General features: G+C 42.2%; 1 protein-coding gene across 1 annotated transcript; it reads left to right on the forward strand.

Moving 5' to 3' along the window:
* Positions 1 to 6,977: 6,977 nt before the first annotated feature.
* cbln1 (cerebellin 1 precursor) lies at positions 6,978 to 11,406 on the forward strand. The gene is made up of 3 exons (XM_041191928.1): positions 6,978 to 7,538; positions 8,232 to 8,351; positions 10,309 to 11,406. The coding sequence occupies exons 1-3, from the start codon at positions 7,287 to 7,289 to the stop codon at positions 10,504 to 10,506; spliced, it is 570 nt and encodes a 189-aa protein (XP_041047862.1). The 5' UTR covers positions 6,978 to 7,286; the 3' UTR covers positions 10,507 to 11,406.
* The last annotated feature ends 4,907 nt before the right edge of the window (positions 11,407 to 16,313 follow it).

A 16,313-nucleotide genomic window follows, 5' to 3' on the forward strand; every position in this document is an offset into this window, starting at 1 on the left:
AATAATCAGCAATTAGGACCACAATTATCTGCTACATCCAGGGACCTAAATATGATATCATCCCACCTGCCCCGCCCCAACCAAAATGGACATGGAGGTGACGATCCAGGATTAACGTCCATTGCTTCCGATGCAGGCAATATGCCAACTTCATGCTGTCTGCTAATTTCCATTATTGCATAGTGCATTCAGCACTATACATGCTAATGACTAATTGCACACCTCAGCTTCAAAGTTTTAGAGGCTAGCACTAGCTTAAAATAAGCCTGCACTACTTAAATCCAGCTTACACCTCTTATAAGGGAGGTGCTTTGTGGCTGGAGCAGGTGTTGGAAGTCATTCCACAACTGATTTTGACCTGAGAAACACAAAAGAGTGGCACAACATGGGAGAGAGTGGGCTGCAAGATTTTCTGACCCAGCACTGGAGACCTTGGTTGAGGAGGTACAGAGGATGAGAGATGTCCTCTACCCTCAGTGAACTACCCTTCAAACAAATTCTCACAAGGCAGAGAGACTGGACAGCTGTGGAGGTCAATGCCAGGAGTCAAATCTTGAGCATCGGGATGCAGTACCGCAAAAAGTTCAATTACCTCGGATGATAATCAAGGTCAGTGAATACATCTTTGATTGGAATATTCCACTAACTGTACCATTAGTCTCAGTGTTCAATGCACCACCCCCATCACTCACCTATCAACAATCTCTATTAATTAGGACTCATACATAACATACATCGACCTTTAGCATTGTTCAAACCTCAAACTCACATCTCACAGATTGCAAACACTGGCAGCTATTCAGCCAAGACAGCCACATCCCCTAAATACATTGTACCACACTCACATGGCAATTCCCTCTCTCGCACAGAGCATAAACACAAACAGCAGGCACTAACTAGGAGGGGACAGGCATGACTGCATGTCTCCATTCCATGGAGGAGACAGTACTCCCAATCATTGGAGTGGCTATTGCAGAGGCCATGTTTAACAATGAGGTTGTAACAATAAAAGACGACGATATTGTCATACCTTACCCTACTTCTTACATCCCAGTTCCTCCTCATCCCATTACCTCTTCTGATTTGCACGCTGCAGATGTTGTAGTCATGCAAGTCTTACTTAAAACCTTACCCCTCACCACAACCGCACCACAGTACCCTTCTCCTTTCAGATACCCAAGAACTCCAACCTGGCTAGGCATTGGTGGAAGAACAACATGTGGAAAAGCAAGGAGACAGTGATAATGAAGAAATGCCATCAATTGATCTCACACTAACAGCCATCAGCTCAGATGTTGTCAGTACATTTTCTTTCAAAGATAGCTTAAAGCTGTTGAGAAACCAGGCACAAGTGACAGCAGCTAGGGCAGGGGGCAAGGGTAATGCAGGGCAACTTCCCGGAAGAAGAGCCAGGGAGAGAAATCATGAGCCCTGGTACTTCTCCTGTTTCCTGGCCCCTTATTTCCACACCCTCTCCCCCTTTAACCCTTGATAGCTTCGGACAAGTGCCTTTGAGAGGCACTTTGGGTCCTATAAAATAGAACAGTGCAGCACAGAAGGAGGCCATTCAGCCCATCAAGTCTGCACCAGTTCTTTCAAAGAGAAATCCAGTCAGTTCTACCACACCACCACCCACCCTGCCTGTTCTTTCCCTATAATTTTTTTTTCTCCAAGTATTTATCCAATTTCCTTTGGAAGACTAAATTGAATCTGTATGCACCATAATATCAGGGAGGGAGTGCATTCTAAATGCTAAGCACTCTTTGTGTAAAGCTTTTTCCTTGTGTCACCTCTGATTCTTTTGCCAAACAACTTATATGAAGTTAAATCTGGGCCATCTGATTAATGATCCTTCTGCCTTTGGAAGCAGTTTCTATTTATTCTATGTAACCCTTTATAATTTTATACACCTCCATCATATGCCCTCAGGCTTCTTGGCACTAAGGAAAACAATCCCAGCTTCTCTGTAATTCCTCATCCCTGGTGCCATTCTAGTAAATCTCTACTAAATCCATTACAAAGCCTTCACGTCCTTCAGGTGCCCAGAACCGGGAACCATAATCACAGCGGGGTTGAACTGTTTTATATAGGTTCAGCAAAACCTCCTGGCATTTGTGCTCTATGCTTTTTTTTCATAAAGCCCATTAAAAGCACAGGTTTCAGTACGATACACTTTGCAACCACTGCCTTGTCAGACAATTACACACAACTTCTTTGTTCACATTATGCAACCAGCTCTGCTTCTTTGAACCTGGCCCTATGCAATATCCAGACAGCCACATCCAAAAAACGTGAGCCTCACAAGCACTGCAAACAACAATCCCATCTGCAAATGAGAATATCTTGAACCAATAGTGACATCTTCGATTGGCACATGACTCCGGGTTTCACTTCCAAGTTTAACAATGGCAAAACCTTCCAGTAAATTAGCATCAACCAATTCACCTGCAATAATATGTTCTTTCTATCCATACAAGTGGGTCTTATTAACAGAAAAATAACACTTTGCCATTGAGTGGTAAATATTTTCTCATTTAAATTGAAACTAACCACACTCACAAATGACTATGGGGCATGTAATATGAAAGCGAAGTGCTGCAGATGCTGGAAATCTGAAATATAGACAGAAAATTCTGGAAATACTCAGCATGTCTGGCAACACCTTTGGAGAGAGTTACAGAGTCAAGCTTCACTGACCTCTGTTTTTCTCAGCACAGATGCTGCCAGACATGCTGAGTATTTCCAACACTTCCCATTTCAATTAGAGCAAAAATAACCCCTTTTGCCAGCCCTCCAAAAAGCAATTAGACTTCTTGTGAGCCTCTCATTCCCCTTCAGCAAGAAACCCAGCAGCAACCTGAGACCTGGTTTGGCACAACATTAAACATGAATTTCTAAAATAAGTTAAGATATGAAGAAAACATAAACAACTTGCTCAGCAAAAAATCAATAACAAAGTAATAAAATGATCATTAAAAAGAGGAATTAATAAAAATTACCATTAAAAATGACAAACAGCAGAGCTAACTAATAAACCCTTTCTTGTCTTTTCACTTAAGAAGCAGAGCTAGAGAGAGACAGAGTAGACCCCAAATCCTGGTCACCAAGGAAGGAGGAAGAAGACCGGGGCCAAGCTAAACAGTTGGGTTTAACACAAACCTTGTGTTCTTCTCTGGTGGTGCACATTCTGAGGTGGCCTTGGCAGAATTCATATGAAAGTACTGGTTAGAAGTAGGTTGCCTTTCAGCCTGAATTTTCCTCTTCTCCTTTGCTGAGAAAGTAATTGTGAGCCTGGACCATTTATGTATCCTGACTCTACTTAAGTCACTGGTGACTTGGAAACTATTTTACCTGAACTGCAACATTGAATGACAAGCTTTGAGTGGAATGTGGCTAATTTTCGACCCTCTCCTGCGGTTTGTACAGGAACTTCTTGCATTTCTTTTTTGTTTACCAGTCTCAAGACATCTTCTTTCCTACTTTCTCCTACTTTTTAATACTACTTACACATGTCAGCTTTAAGCATTTTAGACCATAAGACGTAGGAGCAGAAGTAGGCCATTTGGCCCATTGAGTCTGCTCTGCCATTCAATGAGATCATGGCTGATTTGATAATCCTCAACTCCGCTTTCCTGCCTTTCCCCCATAACCCTTGATTCCCTTACTGATTAAAAATCTGTCTATCTCAGCCTTGAATATACTTAATGACTCAGCCTCTACAACCCTCTGCAGTAAAGAATTCCACAGATTAAGTACCCTCTGAAAGAAGAAATTCCTCCTCATCTCTATTTTAAATAGGTGACCCCTTACTCTGAGATTATACCCTCTGGTCCTAGACTCTCCCACAAGGGGAAACAACCTCTTGGCATCTAGCCTGTCATGCCCCCTAAGTATCTTATATGTTTCAATGAGGTCACTTCTCATTCTTCTAAACTCGAATGGGTACAGGCCCAACCTACTCAACCTCTCCTCATAAGAAAATCCCTCGATACCCAACATCAACCTAGTGAGCCTCCTCTGGACTGCCTCCAATGCCAATATATCTTTCCTTAGATAAGGGGACCAAAACTGTTCAAAGTATTCTAGATGTCTAACTAGTGCCTGTATAATTTTGGCAAGACCTCCCTATTTTTATACTCCATTCCCTTTGAAATAAAGGACAACATTCCATTTGCCTTCCCTATTACCTGCTGAACTTGTATGTTAGCTTTTTGTGATTCATGCACAAGGAACCCCAAATCCCTCTGTGCTGCAACTTTCTGCAGTTTTTCTCCTTTAAATAATAATTTACTGCCAAAGTGCATAACCTCACATTTTCCCACATTAAATTCCATCTGCCAAGTTTTTGCCCATTCACTTAACCTGTCTATATCCCTTTGCAGACTCTTTACCATTTGCCTTCCCAACTATTTTTTGTGTCATCCGCAAACTTGGCAATTGTACATCCACTTTCCTCATCCAAGTCATTAATATATATTGTAAATAATTGTGGCCCCAACACTAATCCCTGTGGCACTCCAGGTTGCCATCCTGAAAATGTCCCCCTTTTCCAAACTCTTTGTCTTCTATTAGTTAGCCAATCCTCTATCCATGGTCTATCTATTAATACTACCCCCAACACCATGGGCTCTTATCTTATTAAGTAGCCTTATGTGCAGTACCTTATTGAACACCTTTTGGAAATCCAAATATATTACATCTACGCATTCTCCTTTATCTATCCTGCTTGTTACCTCCTCAAAGAATTCTAATAAATTTGTCTTACACCCTTGTAAAATACTAATATAATTTTAAAAAGCTTCCACTTTAAGAACTAAGCTAAATCTTTTAAATAACTTTTAAATGATGAAGCAATTCTTTCCTTTCAATTTCTCCCCATCATTGGAGCCTAACTAATCTACACTTAGAAATTTAAGCTAATTTTCCTCCCTTTCAGCATTTTCAAACTGATCAATTCTTTTCAATTTTGTTCCAATATATTGGATACAAATGTGCTTTTGTATTTTTCTTGGCTGGGGTGGGGTACGGTGCAGTGTTGAGGTCACTATTCATGACCCACCTGCACCATGCAGATTGAGGTAGAGTCCTTGCAATTTTCACTTAATTTGCAATCTGCAGCATTGTAACATTGACCCAAGACAGTTCTAGTGCTGCATCCTTTTCATCTGAGCTGCTTGTGGGCTCTGCACACAGCTGGGGCAGTGGTGGGGGGCGGGGGGGTGGGGGGGGGGGGGGCAGAGAGAGAGAGAGAGAGAGAGAGGAGGAAGTGGTAGTAGAAGGGGGAGGGGCGCTGGCCAAACCCCAGGAGAGGGAGCTGCACTGGTATTGGTATGGCTGTATGCCTGTCTGGTAAATCTCCCTGCAGGCTACCAAATAGGATGTCATGTCCAGGAGCTCGGTCGAATTAGGGACAGTGGATGGGCTTCAGAATTGGGAGGTATATTCAGTGTGGCCTGTGGATATGGCTGTCTGCTACCCCTGTAAAGGGGCAGAGCTGCTGGTAAAGCAAAAGCTGTGAGTTGAGCCGGGGGTCCTGAATCCCCAGATGGCATGGGGCCCAGTGTTTTGCACCTTGTGTGCCCCCTTTCCCACGCCATGCCCGGAGGGTGAGGTCGTATATGAGTTCTGCTGCAGAAGACACAGGTTTCAATGAGGACATCCTTAATGAAGCACAGACATCTCACTCACTGATCTGCATGGAGGGTCAGATAGGAAAATTACCCCCTTAGCATTCCGGGTGAATGTGGTCTCCTGTTGAGAACCCAATCCCTTCATCATGGTGTACTCAAAGGATAATGCTTGCTGCTCTACCCATGTCTGGCAGCAACTGGTTTGTGCAGAAGCTTTAAAGTCAGGACCAATTCCTTCAGCCATACCATTCCCTGCGGACTTTAGCAACTTTAAGGAACTCTAAGAAGCACCAAGGACTTGCCCAATCATAGCAACCGTCAATGGAATCAATCAGCAACTAATCTGAAAGTAGTTGATGATCCTTTTGACTATTGATAGTGGGGAGTCCATGCTGCTTCTGACTTTAATGTGTGTGATTAAGGGACAGTGTTAACTGGAGTTGGTTCGTAAATAGCATTGATGATGTTAAATCAGTGTGATTGCTGATTCATGCCATGATCTGCCTAATCTGCCTATTGCGCCAGATGCTCGCCTTGTGTGCTAGGGCCAAGATAGTGCCTGGCACCACTCGCAGCTGAAATGTGCACATGTTGCACCATTTTGGACATCTCAGGTCACTTGTAGTGCCCAAGAGGCACCTCACATCCGACTTTGGAACACAGTAGCACTGCTCCAATTTTCACCTTTTGGTCAAAACTGCTAACCTGCCGTGTGCTGAGTGTGTATGAAAGCTGCCTCCGTTTTTTTTATTGGAGTATAAAAGGAAGGCTAAAAAAGTGTTAATAAAAAATGTAAACCGTTTACATCCTAACAGGTTAAAGTTACCATTCGTTATCCTGGTGCTACTTTCTTTTGGCGATGCAGTCTTGATGCATGTTAAACCGTTCAACTATAGAGGAGAGCTGAAAAGAAAGAAAACAATTGCCTTTAAATCATGAAAACATTTTCGTTTTACCTGCAAGGACGTTTTAAACTGGAACTATACAGAATGCAAAACAATGCGCCCTTTGTTATATTGTTGCAGCTTTGCCTACTTCATATATAAAAGTGTGCGGACAGACACGAAGGATGGAGCTGCTGTGCTCAGGGCGAAATGAAGTCGCGCGGTGGTCCAGATTAGTGGAACAATAAAACCTTGGCAAAAGGCTGCTGTTGTAGTTTATAAAAGGCTCTGGTTGAGTACATGCAGTGCACCGAACTGCTGCCACCTCCCCGGGAGTCAGGCGGGCAGGAGAGCGTGCCGCTGATTGGTGGAGAGCGTGTTGATTGACAGGAGGGAGAGGCGCTGGAACCAGTGAGGAGGGCGGCAGTGGCGGGGCGCGCTTCAGTTTCCTGTAATCTCTCTGCTATCAATAATTTACACAAGGACTAGGCGCAGCGCTATGTATTCATTTGTGCGTCTTCTTGTCAGGGGCCCTTCTTACACTTCAGGGGTCATTTAATTCTTGCTATAAACGAAGAAAGCGAGGGGGAGAGGTCGGCACAAAGCAGGGAAGAAGGTGAGCTCTCAGAAAATAATAAAGCAACCTTTTCAAAAAAAAACAAAGGAGGGGATCATTCAAAACTCCCAAGGAGAAAGAGAGAAAAACTGGATTCGATCGGGAGATAAGGAGCCAGCAGCACATAGACACCGTGCAAGTCGGCGGTCGCTCGTCATGTTAGAGTTGCTGTTCGGTATGATTTGGTTTGCGGGACTCGTGTGCGGTCAGAATGAGACAGAGCCCATCGTGCTGGAGGGCAAGTGCCTGGTGGTCTGTGACTCCAATCCCACCTCGGATCCTACGGGGACTGCGCTGGGGATTTCTGTGCGATCTGGCAGCGCCAAGGTGGCTTTCTCAGTGATCAGGAGCACCAACCACGAACCCTCAGAGATGAGCAACAGGACCATGATCATATATTTTGACAATGTAAGTGGGGAATGGGACGGAAGCTGTCTTTTGAAGGACCTTCTGTTTCGATTTCCGAAAAAAGAAAATAGCATGTTTAACAATGTCCAGTGCGGACTGCAGTATCCCCGAGGTCGGTAATTAGACCATTTAGATGTTTGTCCACGTCCAGTTTCGGAGCTCAGCTTCCTTTACACCAGGTGCAATGTAGCGAGCGCCCAGGGAAGGGAAATCAAGTGGGAAATGAGAAAGCAGAGTTGGAGGAAAGTTACGGAAGACAGTTTCTTTGGAAAACCCCGTGTTAAAAGATAGGGGCAGCGGGGCAGGGGAACGCGAACGAAATGACTCCCCAGAAAAAAAAAGATAATTTCAGAAATGGCTTTGCAGAGCCGGCGAAATAGTGGAAGATGAAGCGGGTTAAGGGCCGGTGGCGAATCAATGCAATGAATAAACAGCAGCGACAGAAGGGCAATGAAGGGAACGTGGGAAATAAGGAAAAAAGTAAGAATGGCGACGCAAATGTCTCTCTAAATAAAAAGTTGATCATGTAGATGGAATTAGATGATCTTAGAGAACCGAGGACGCTGTTCATTATGATTCTCACAAGTCAGATATCTGTGAAATGCTCGTGTTCCCGCGGCTCTCGCCTTCGGTTTTTATAGCGTTTTATAGCGGGTGTCCAGTTTGGTGACATTGGGTTCTGTCTGATTTCAGATCCTAGTGAATGTCGGCTCTAATTTTGACTCGGAGAGAAGCACCTTCATAGCGCCAAGGAAAGGAATTTACAGTTTTAACTTTCACGTGGTAAAAGTGTATAATCGACAAACGATCCAGGTTAGTAGATTTTCCGACGCTGTTTTAATCGAATGCGTTAACCTCTTTGCGCTTTCAGCCTTTTGCTCTGAAGAATACGGGGGTGCATTTAAAATTGTCCAGCGATTCCCTTCCCCAACCCCCAACTCGTAAAATTCAGTCCTTCAGGCGCCCAATCCCTCCTTAACTGAAGCGACAACTGAACTCTCCAAAGTCATCAAATCAACTGACGCCTTATGATCCCCATAGGCTTGGGGAGTGACGGATTTGAGGAATCTGCAGCTGCTATGTAGGAAATTCTAGCATTCAGTGTTTTCCAACATTGTGACCCTAGTGATGAACCAATTTTACATGGCTTGTAACGGACCTAAGAAAATGCTGGTAAGTGAAAGGTTGATTAAAGGTCATATGCAATTGTTAACGATATAAAAGGCCGGCGTCAAATAATAGCTTATAGCCAGAGATTATCCAAGTGATTATTGTTGTGGATTTTTTTTATTCTGAGGGTAGGGAAAACAAATATCCGTGAACATCCCCATGTCCATAACCCTAGATAATACTGGGCAGGTATGGGGGTGGGAGTGGGTTACCCTACCCTACCCTCCACAATTCCATAAGACAGGGCTCCGCCTCCTATTCACTCTTCCTATTCCATATTTCATCAAGGATTTGCAGCATTACGCTGTATGAGCTACTGGCAAAACATCGTCACAATATCACAGCAAAACACAATCGGTGCTGTAATCATTAAAGTTTTAATAAGAAAATTGCACATATAAATTCCATTAGATCCAAATGTTACTTGATGTCTAAATATTGGAATTGGGCGGTAAAGCCTTCTAGCTTTCTGCCACACGGCGCATCGCTCACCACAGGATAGTGGTGGCTCAGTATCGGCTGTATAATCACATCTTTACATGAAGTACTACTCACATGGTTACAGAGATTGAAGTGTTGGGGAAGGGGGCGGGGGAAGGGGTGTGGAGGATAGGATGAAAACAATGTTTTCTTTATTATTCAAAGATAATGCACAAATAAATCAATTCTGTATGTAAAATATTCGAGTTATTTCACCAACAAACTAAGTCGAATCTCATTTTGAATGATGAGCAATTGACACTAGTTTTCAGGTAAATAGGTATGGACCATCGCCAAGATGGATACCTGGTGGATGTGCGCATCATACCGTATTTGATAAATAATACACAGAAAAATTAGAGATCTAGGAGAACGTATTTATTTGTTTAATATTAAGGTATGTTTGGATGTTCATTATTTGCCTTAAAATACGGAGTCATGTTAGTGAACTGTAACTCACTACATCCATTACTGTTGACTGAATGTTAAATGTTGGGGTAAAATAAAATATACTGCATAGAAACCAGTCCATGACAAGTAATGACTTCCATTTACCTAACGGTTCCTATTAAACAAATAGTATGGAATCCAGGAGGATGTCATTGGTGCCTTGAACGAGTCTCTTTCTTAAAAAAAAGGAACATTCTAATTAAAATGCTCTGCTAGACTTTTATTCATAAAGCAAGTTGATTTTCAGTAACGATAAAGAGAAAAACTGCCAGTGCTGGCAACGTGAAATAAAAACAGAAAATGGTGGCAGGGCGCAGGGAATCCAGCCACATCTTCCAGAGGTTAACATTTAGGTGTGGCCTTTCAGATCTGAGGAAAGGGAGCACCTGAATAGTTCAGCTATGATGCCGTTTCCGATAAAGGCGGACTTACTTGCTTGTGGGGTTCTCCATTTTCTGCTTCTATTTCCGATTTCCAGGACTGATCTTTCCATATTTTTACCATTATTGGCTTCTTACATTAGTAAACCATCTAGCATGCTTTACTAATGAGAAATATTATTAATTTTCAGGTAACCAATGCAGTAGTGCCTCTTTTAACGCTTAGTTTACTGATGCCATAAGCTATATAGATGCTGACGACAGACTTTAACATTATTATCTCTCTGTAGGTGAGCCTGATGCTGAATGGCTGGCCATTGATCTCAGCCTTCGCAGGAGATCAGGATGTGACAAGAGAGGCTGCCAGCAATGGCGTGTTGACTCAGATGGAAAAGGGGGACCGAGCCTACCTGAAACTGGAACGAGGGAACCTAATGGGAGGGTGGAAATACTCAACTTTCTCCGGATTCCTGGTGTTTCCGCTTTAAGTGAAAAACAATGTTGTTTATCCTGAACCCTATACTGTCACAAGAGGGTTGATAACTTTTTGTTTTCCTAACAGCGCAAGTGCGTCCCGGAGCTAGACAGAAAACTTATAATAAAGGGACAGTATCCCATTTGGTAGCCTGCATTTATAATCATTAATTAAGTGTAACTTCAATCTTGACACTCATTCATGATATATCATAGGTTTAGTAAAAGAACGAGATCGACCGCCACTTTTTTTTAAATCAGTGTGTGAAAAATTAACACTGCAGCATAAAAAAGGTTAAATTGTGTTTTTTTTAAATGGAAGAAAAATACAATTCTGCAAATGTTAATTTTCACTGTTTTAGAATTACAGTTCGTACAGGCTGCGAAACCGGGAATACTGTCCGAAGGGTTTGTCGGGGACAGTTCTGTTAGGTCTGGTTGCCAAAACGATACTGCCCCTTCAAAAGTGTAAGAAGCAGAAGACATGCTTACCTATGCCTGTATATGTCTGCTATGCGGAATTTTAGAGATGGTTGCAGCCCCAAATGCAGCATATATTACGTTTCTTTATTCGCCTTTGTATTTCTATACCCTATAGATACAGTATTGTCAATTCCGTGACAGAAGGTTAACAATCTATATAACCAAGCATAAGCCTTCAAAAAAACGGAATTATGGTAATTTTGACCTAGCCAAACGAGGACAGTTAGTTGTGTTTCAGTATTTCAGTGTATTCTGGGTTTATTCTGTGGAGGCTGCTAAGCGTTCTGATGCATATCTGTCGTTTTTGTTCCAGTATAATGTGGCCATATTGAACGGCAGAAATATTATGAAAAGTTTATCACTGTAATATATGTGTGAATATTTATAAAATTGAATTTTGCTTTATTTCAATAAATTTTAAATGTAACTTTTATTTTTGTTAACCAGAAATCATGGTTGGTATGCATATTTTCTTATTCTTATATGATTGTCAGTTCACACTGAAATGAGGCACAAAAAGGATATGGATCCGTATAGGTTGTTTCTAAAATATCAGGTCAATGGGTAGTCAGTGCAGAAATACGTTTAGAATAACGGTTTGACGGGTGGAGCAGAGCAGATATTTGCTGAGTGAAATTGGCCTTACAAAAGCTGTAATTGATGTTTTGTGGCAAAGTTGCATCTATATCAATATTCGTGCTCCAGTATTCAGTAATTCGTATGTTTGTTGAATGACTGCATAATTCAAGTCACAGGCACTGTGTATGCATAACGCAATGATTGGCGCATGACTGTTCCGTGTGTTCGGTAGTCACCAACACAATTCGGCTCGGTGTGATGATTGGAATATTTCAAAGCAATAAGATTTTTTTGTTTTTGAAAAAAGTGGCCTGTTCTGGTGAATAGAAACGATACAAAATTCGCTGTTTAAATTTGCTATTTTGATAGAATCTCGTGGAATGGGCGCCTGTGTGCTTTAAACTGCCTTTTGATTTGGTTCAAATCCATGCTGTTCTTGCATACTTGAATCGTGAGATTTTTTTGGAGGAAACCTCACCAGCTCATTTGTGCCTCTTTCGTGGACAGCACTCTAATTATTAACGTGTATTTCCCCCCAAGCACAATAACTGCCCTGCACTCAACTGTGCAGAGGTATGTGAAACTGATTTCTATTTACAGAATATAGACCACCCTTTCCTCCTGAGATTATTTAATTCAAGCTTGATTTTATTCAAAAGGACAGAAATTTAAGCACGTGATTGGATTCAACGATAATTAAGATTCTGTTTATTTTCTGCAATGTTAAGATCCCACTGCATTTACACAGCTGGAATGTTGAAATCACAAACACGCGCTGTAAAATATCCTTGTGCAAAAATGATGGCAGAATATGTAACATAGAACAATCTGACACAATGGAACATTGTCTGGCGACGCAGGTTGTGTTCACACGTTAAAAAAAATCAAGCCTTGACTCGTTAAAGTACTTCAAGATGTAAAGTCTCAAAGTCACATTATAATACTCGAGGAAAACACAGAGACAGGACTGGGAGCACCAAGCCCGACTGCGGTTCATCTAAGTAACTCCCAACTCACTTCTGCAGCGAACAGCTTAATTAGCTCCTGGGGGAAAAATTAACACTTACATAATCAAAGATGCACTATTTGCAGCTGTATTAGTAGAAAATGGCCTGATCCCCGCATAATCATCCATTCGAATCAGAGTTAATTTATTTTAGATTAACAGGATTTGATGGATAATACGATTCGGGTTTTATTTTTGGGTGACCCTTTTTCCTATAAAGTTTTGATGCACAGGATTTGAGAGATGTCTGTATTTGTCGACATTACAGTCTAGTATCGCAAGCAAAGCATTGTGTGGCCTCCACTTTGCACATTCCCTTTGTGCTGCCTTACTGTTTGTAAGGCTCTCCTCAGTCATTTAACAGGCCGGTGCCACGGTCTCCGTGTCCATTTGAACCCAGTGACATCCTCCAGAGGACAACACGCTGCGTTGACACCCGTCTCACGTCCCGATTCAAGCTTTAGCCAGACTACGGTAGCCGGTTTCCGTTTATCTTTTATATTGTTCGAGCCGGGTGTATTTAAGTACGCCGATCAGCACTCCCGTCTGCAGCGATTTCATAATTTAAAAAAAACACCTGCTGCAGGTAAATACAATTCTATCAGTTCACCTTGCCCCGGAAGTTAGGATTTTGACACAGACCCTAATGTGAACTCTGCACTTAGTTCAACCCCCCCCCCCCCCCCCCCCCCACCCCGGCTTTCAATTCAGGAAATCCAGAGCAATCATGTGCTCTGGCTCCAGTGAACAAACAATTGTGTGGAATTTTCGAATTTTTATACTGTAAGGCAACCATTTCTTTGTTTTTAAAAAAATCACATTTAGCCATCTTCAGAAATACTGAAGCATCGATTCACCGTTTGAAAAGAGAGCCCCACATTTTAGCAACAGCAAGAATGGTCGTGCCTCTTTCTGGAAATTCAACTGTGAGGGCTGCATCCAGGTTCAGAGGCTGCTTTTTATTTATTACTGCGCTATTTAACCAGGGCCGTTCGCCAATATAGGTTTTATCACAGCTTTGTGCCGATTTCTGAGGAGTTAACAACTCCGGCAGAATTGTTTAGCTGTGGAGTTTTACCTGAAAAGGTAAACATTCATTTAGATCAAAGACTACAACGTAAGTTATTGTCCTCAAACTGAGACTTTTCAAACTCACTTAACCCCCCAGGTCATTCACCATCTAAATACCGCGTTTACCAGAAATACGTGAGGAAAACGCTTTTATTTTGTATTCGGAGAATAAATAACATACAATTTCATCATTACAGTACAAAGTAATCATTTATGATTGTAGCCGCTTCAACCAGGATTGCATAGGTTGGAGAATCTCCCTGATTTTAATTATAACAAAAACTGTACTGGCTAATGTCAGTGTTTAGAGTTCTAAACTCGGATGCGTTGTGTGGAAGTTTTTGAAGACTATTGAGAATAAGTTTGAGGGACACGGTGCAACTGATTTAATTTACTCTCTCTGTTTTAACGGATTTAATGACATTTCCAGTGGAGACTGGGCGGAATACTTGTTTACAAATGTCATTGCCTCCACAACCCATCAACCTACGGAGCATGGTGAGACGACACACATTAAAAGATCAAACGTAATTATTCTGTATCATTAAATAAAGTAATCGAGAGTTTGGGACTATGTTCTTGGACAAATTGTTTTGGAATGTTTATATATACCAAATAAAGCTATTATAATTAATTACTTTAACCTAATATAAACTACCTCCTGCTGTGTTCCCGTGATCTGGGCATTTAAACGACTTCAGTAATTATTGCTTTTTATTGGTTTTCCTGTATAGAAACCATTCACTGAGACGTTAGAGACATTTTAGGAATCTAACAATTATTTCACTGAATCATGAGCAAATACACCTTTGGTTCCCAGATTGCCGATTTTTCAGCCTGAGTTTACTGCGTTGTGCAATGTAAACAGAAAGGTCTGTCTCCAATGTTGTTGCTTGTTCGTGTTCATAAATACAAACATTAAATGGACAGCATCTATTTACCAATACACATTTTTCACATTGTAGCAAGCATGGCTAGTTGCTAGTTCTAAGGTTGGGCCTACATCAGCTCCATCTAATTCACTCAGTTTGATACTATGGTGCTCTGCAGTGAGGTAGATAATCAGGTTGGTCCTGGATTACACAAGAACAATATAGATGCTGGCAGAATGGGTCTTGGGTGAAGCGTGCGCGACAAGTTCCAATTTAAAAACCAGAGAGCAATGAGCAAGCCTTTCAGAAACTGCGGAATGATAATCAAAAGCTTATCACTTTGTGAATGAAACTAAACGTGAGTTAACAGCTCCCCGAAATCCCATAGTTGTGAAATAATCGGTTCGTCATCAGTTACCAAGCTCTCAATCCCCATATTCTTCAACACTTTATCTTGGGGCGTTGTGATTTCACTGCCTCTCGCCTGGAATGGCCCCGGCCACATATTAAGGTCAGACCAGGTGCCAAGCCTTGTAGTGGCAACTGGAAACGTTTTGACAACATATCTAAAACTTCAAAACCCACAAATACGCACGTCGACCTCGTTTTTATGGTACTTTGGAGGAACCCTGACTTCTAAATGCTGCTTCCAGCTACTGGGGGACTAGGGAGCACAGGGGAAACAGATTCGGGACTTCCAGACCCAGTGAGTGTGGCGGAAACATGCCAACGTTCAAGATTTGATTGGTTTAATCCCATTAGCGTCAGCAAACAATAATCAGCTCCGTTATAGCACACCGCGAATCTCAAAAGAAATGTGTCCAATCAAACCAAAAGCTCAACGTAAACAACAAAAAACCCCAACAAAAGTAAAAAAATAACCTCCCCAGCTAAATCGTAATGTTGTGCATTGCTACAAGGCACTTAATACCCGGTAGTACCACTCATTAACTCCTACAAGGGGACTGAGAAGGTAATGTGAGCGGGTACTCGCGCGGAGGGTAAACTACATGGACATTTTGGTCCAATGGTCTATTTCAGGATTATAACTTTTATATATTTCTATGTAGCTATATGGAGGGAACGGGTACGGCTTGGCCGGTGTCCTCATAACACACAGTATATTAAGGGTTAATGCCTGGGTCATTCGGGCTGTGGGATTCTGAGGCAGTGGATTGAGGTTCACTCTTAAATTTAACAAGGAGCTAAATATATATGAAAAACGCCAACAGTGACAGCAAACCAATCATTTTCTCACCACCCCAAAGAAATTGTAGTTTACCCTCATCTCGAATATACAAGGTTGATCTATGTAACACGAGGCTGACACTGAATTGAAATTGATCCCGGAGACAGACACCAAATCCATGGCGACCGCAGCGTCCCTGGCAACCAGCGGCGACACACGCAATCGCCAAGTGGGACTCAGCAAAAGTAAGTTTCCACCGCAGGCCCTCAGTTAGAAAATGATGGGCTTTGATTTAGGCTGAATTATTCTCGGGCGTGGAGAGGGGAGCGATTGATTGCCCGTCACATGGTCGGTGAAAAACAACAACAAAGTAGTAACAGGAGTGACATTCCTCTGGTAGGTGCAATTTTATGATTCTGGCTGCGCCCGGGAGTGCTGACTAAGTTTACCCTGTCGACACTACCGGGCTGTGTAATACGTTCTCCTGTCCTTGGCTTTCACTCGTGCTTATATCACAGACCCCGTTCCGTTGAGTGTGTTTTGGAGTCAAATCTATCTTATCTCGATGAGAGTAACACGACCCGCCCGGCTGCTGTCATCAATGTTTGAACCAGTTATTAA

The sequence above is a fragment of the Carcharodon carcharias genome, chromosome 7, assembly GCF_017639515.1.
Source record: "Carcharodon carcharias isolate sCarCar2 chromosome 7, sCarCar2.pri, whole genome shotgun sequence".
Lineage (NCBI taxonomy): Eukaryota > Metazoa > Chordata > Chondrichthyes > Lamniformes > Lamnidae > Carcharodon > Carcharodon carcharias.

Excerpts from the sequence above, each read along its gene's own strand:
- cbln1 (XM_041191928.1), top strand. The coding sequence starts at position 7,287 with ATGTTAGAGTTGCTGTTCGGTATGATTTGGTTTGCGGGACTCGTGTGC. Across the intron at positions 7,539-8,231 it reads TGATCATATATTTTGACAAT|ATCCTAGTGAATGTCGGCTC; the intron begins GTAAGTGGGGAA and ends GTCTGATTTCAG. Across the intron at positions 8,352-10,308 it reads ATAATCGACAAACGATCCAG|GTGAGCCTGATGCTGAATGG; the intron begins GTTAGTAGATTT and ends ATCTCTCTGTAG.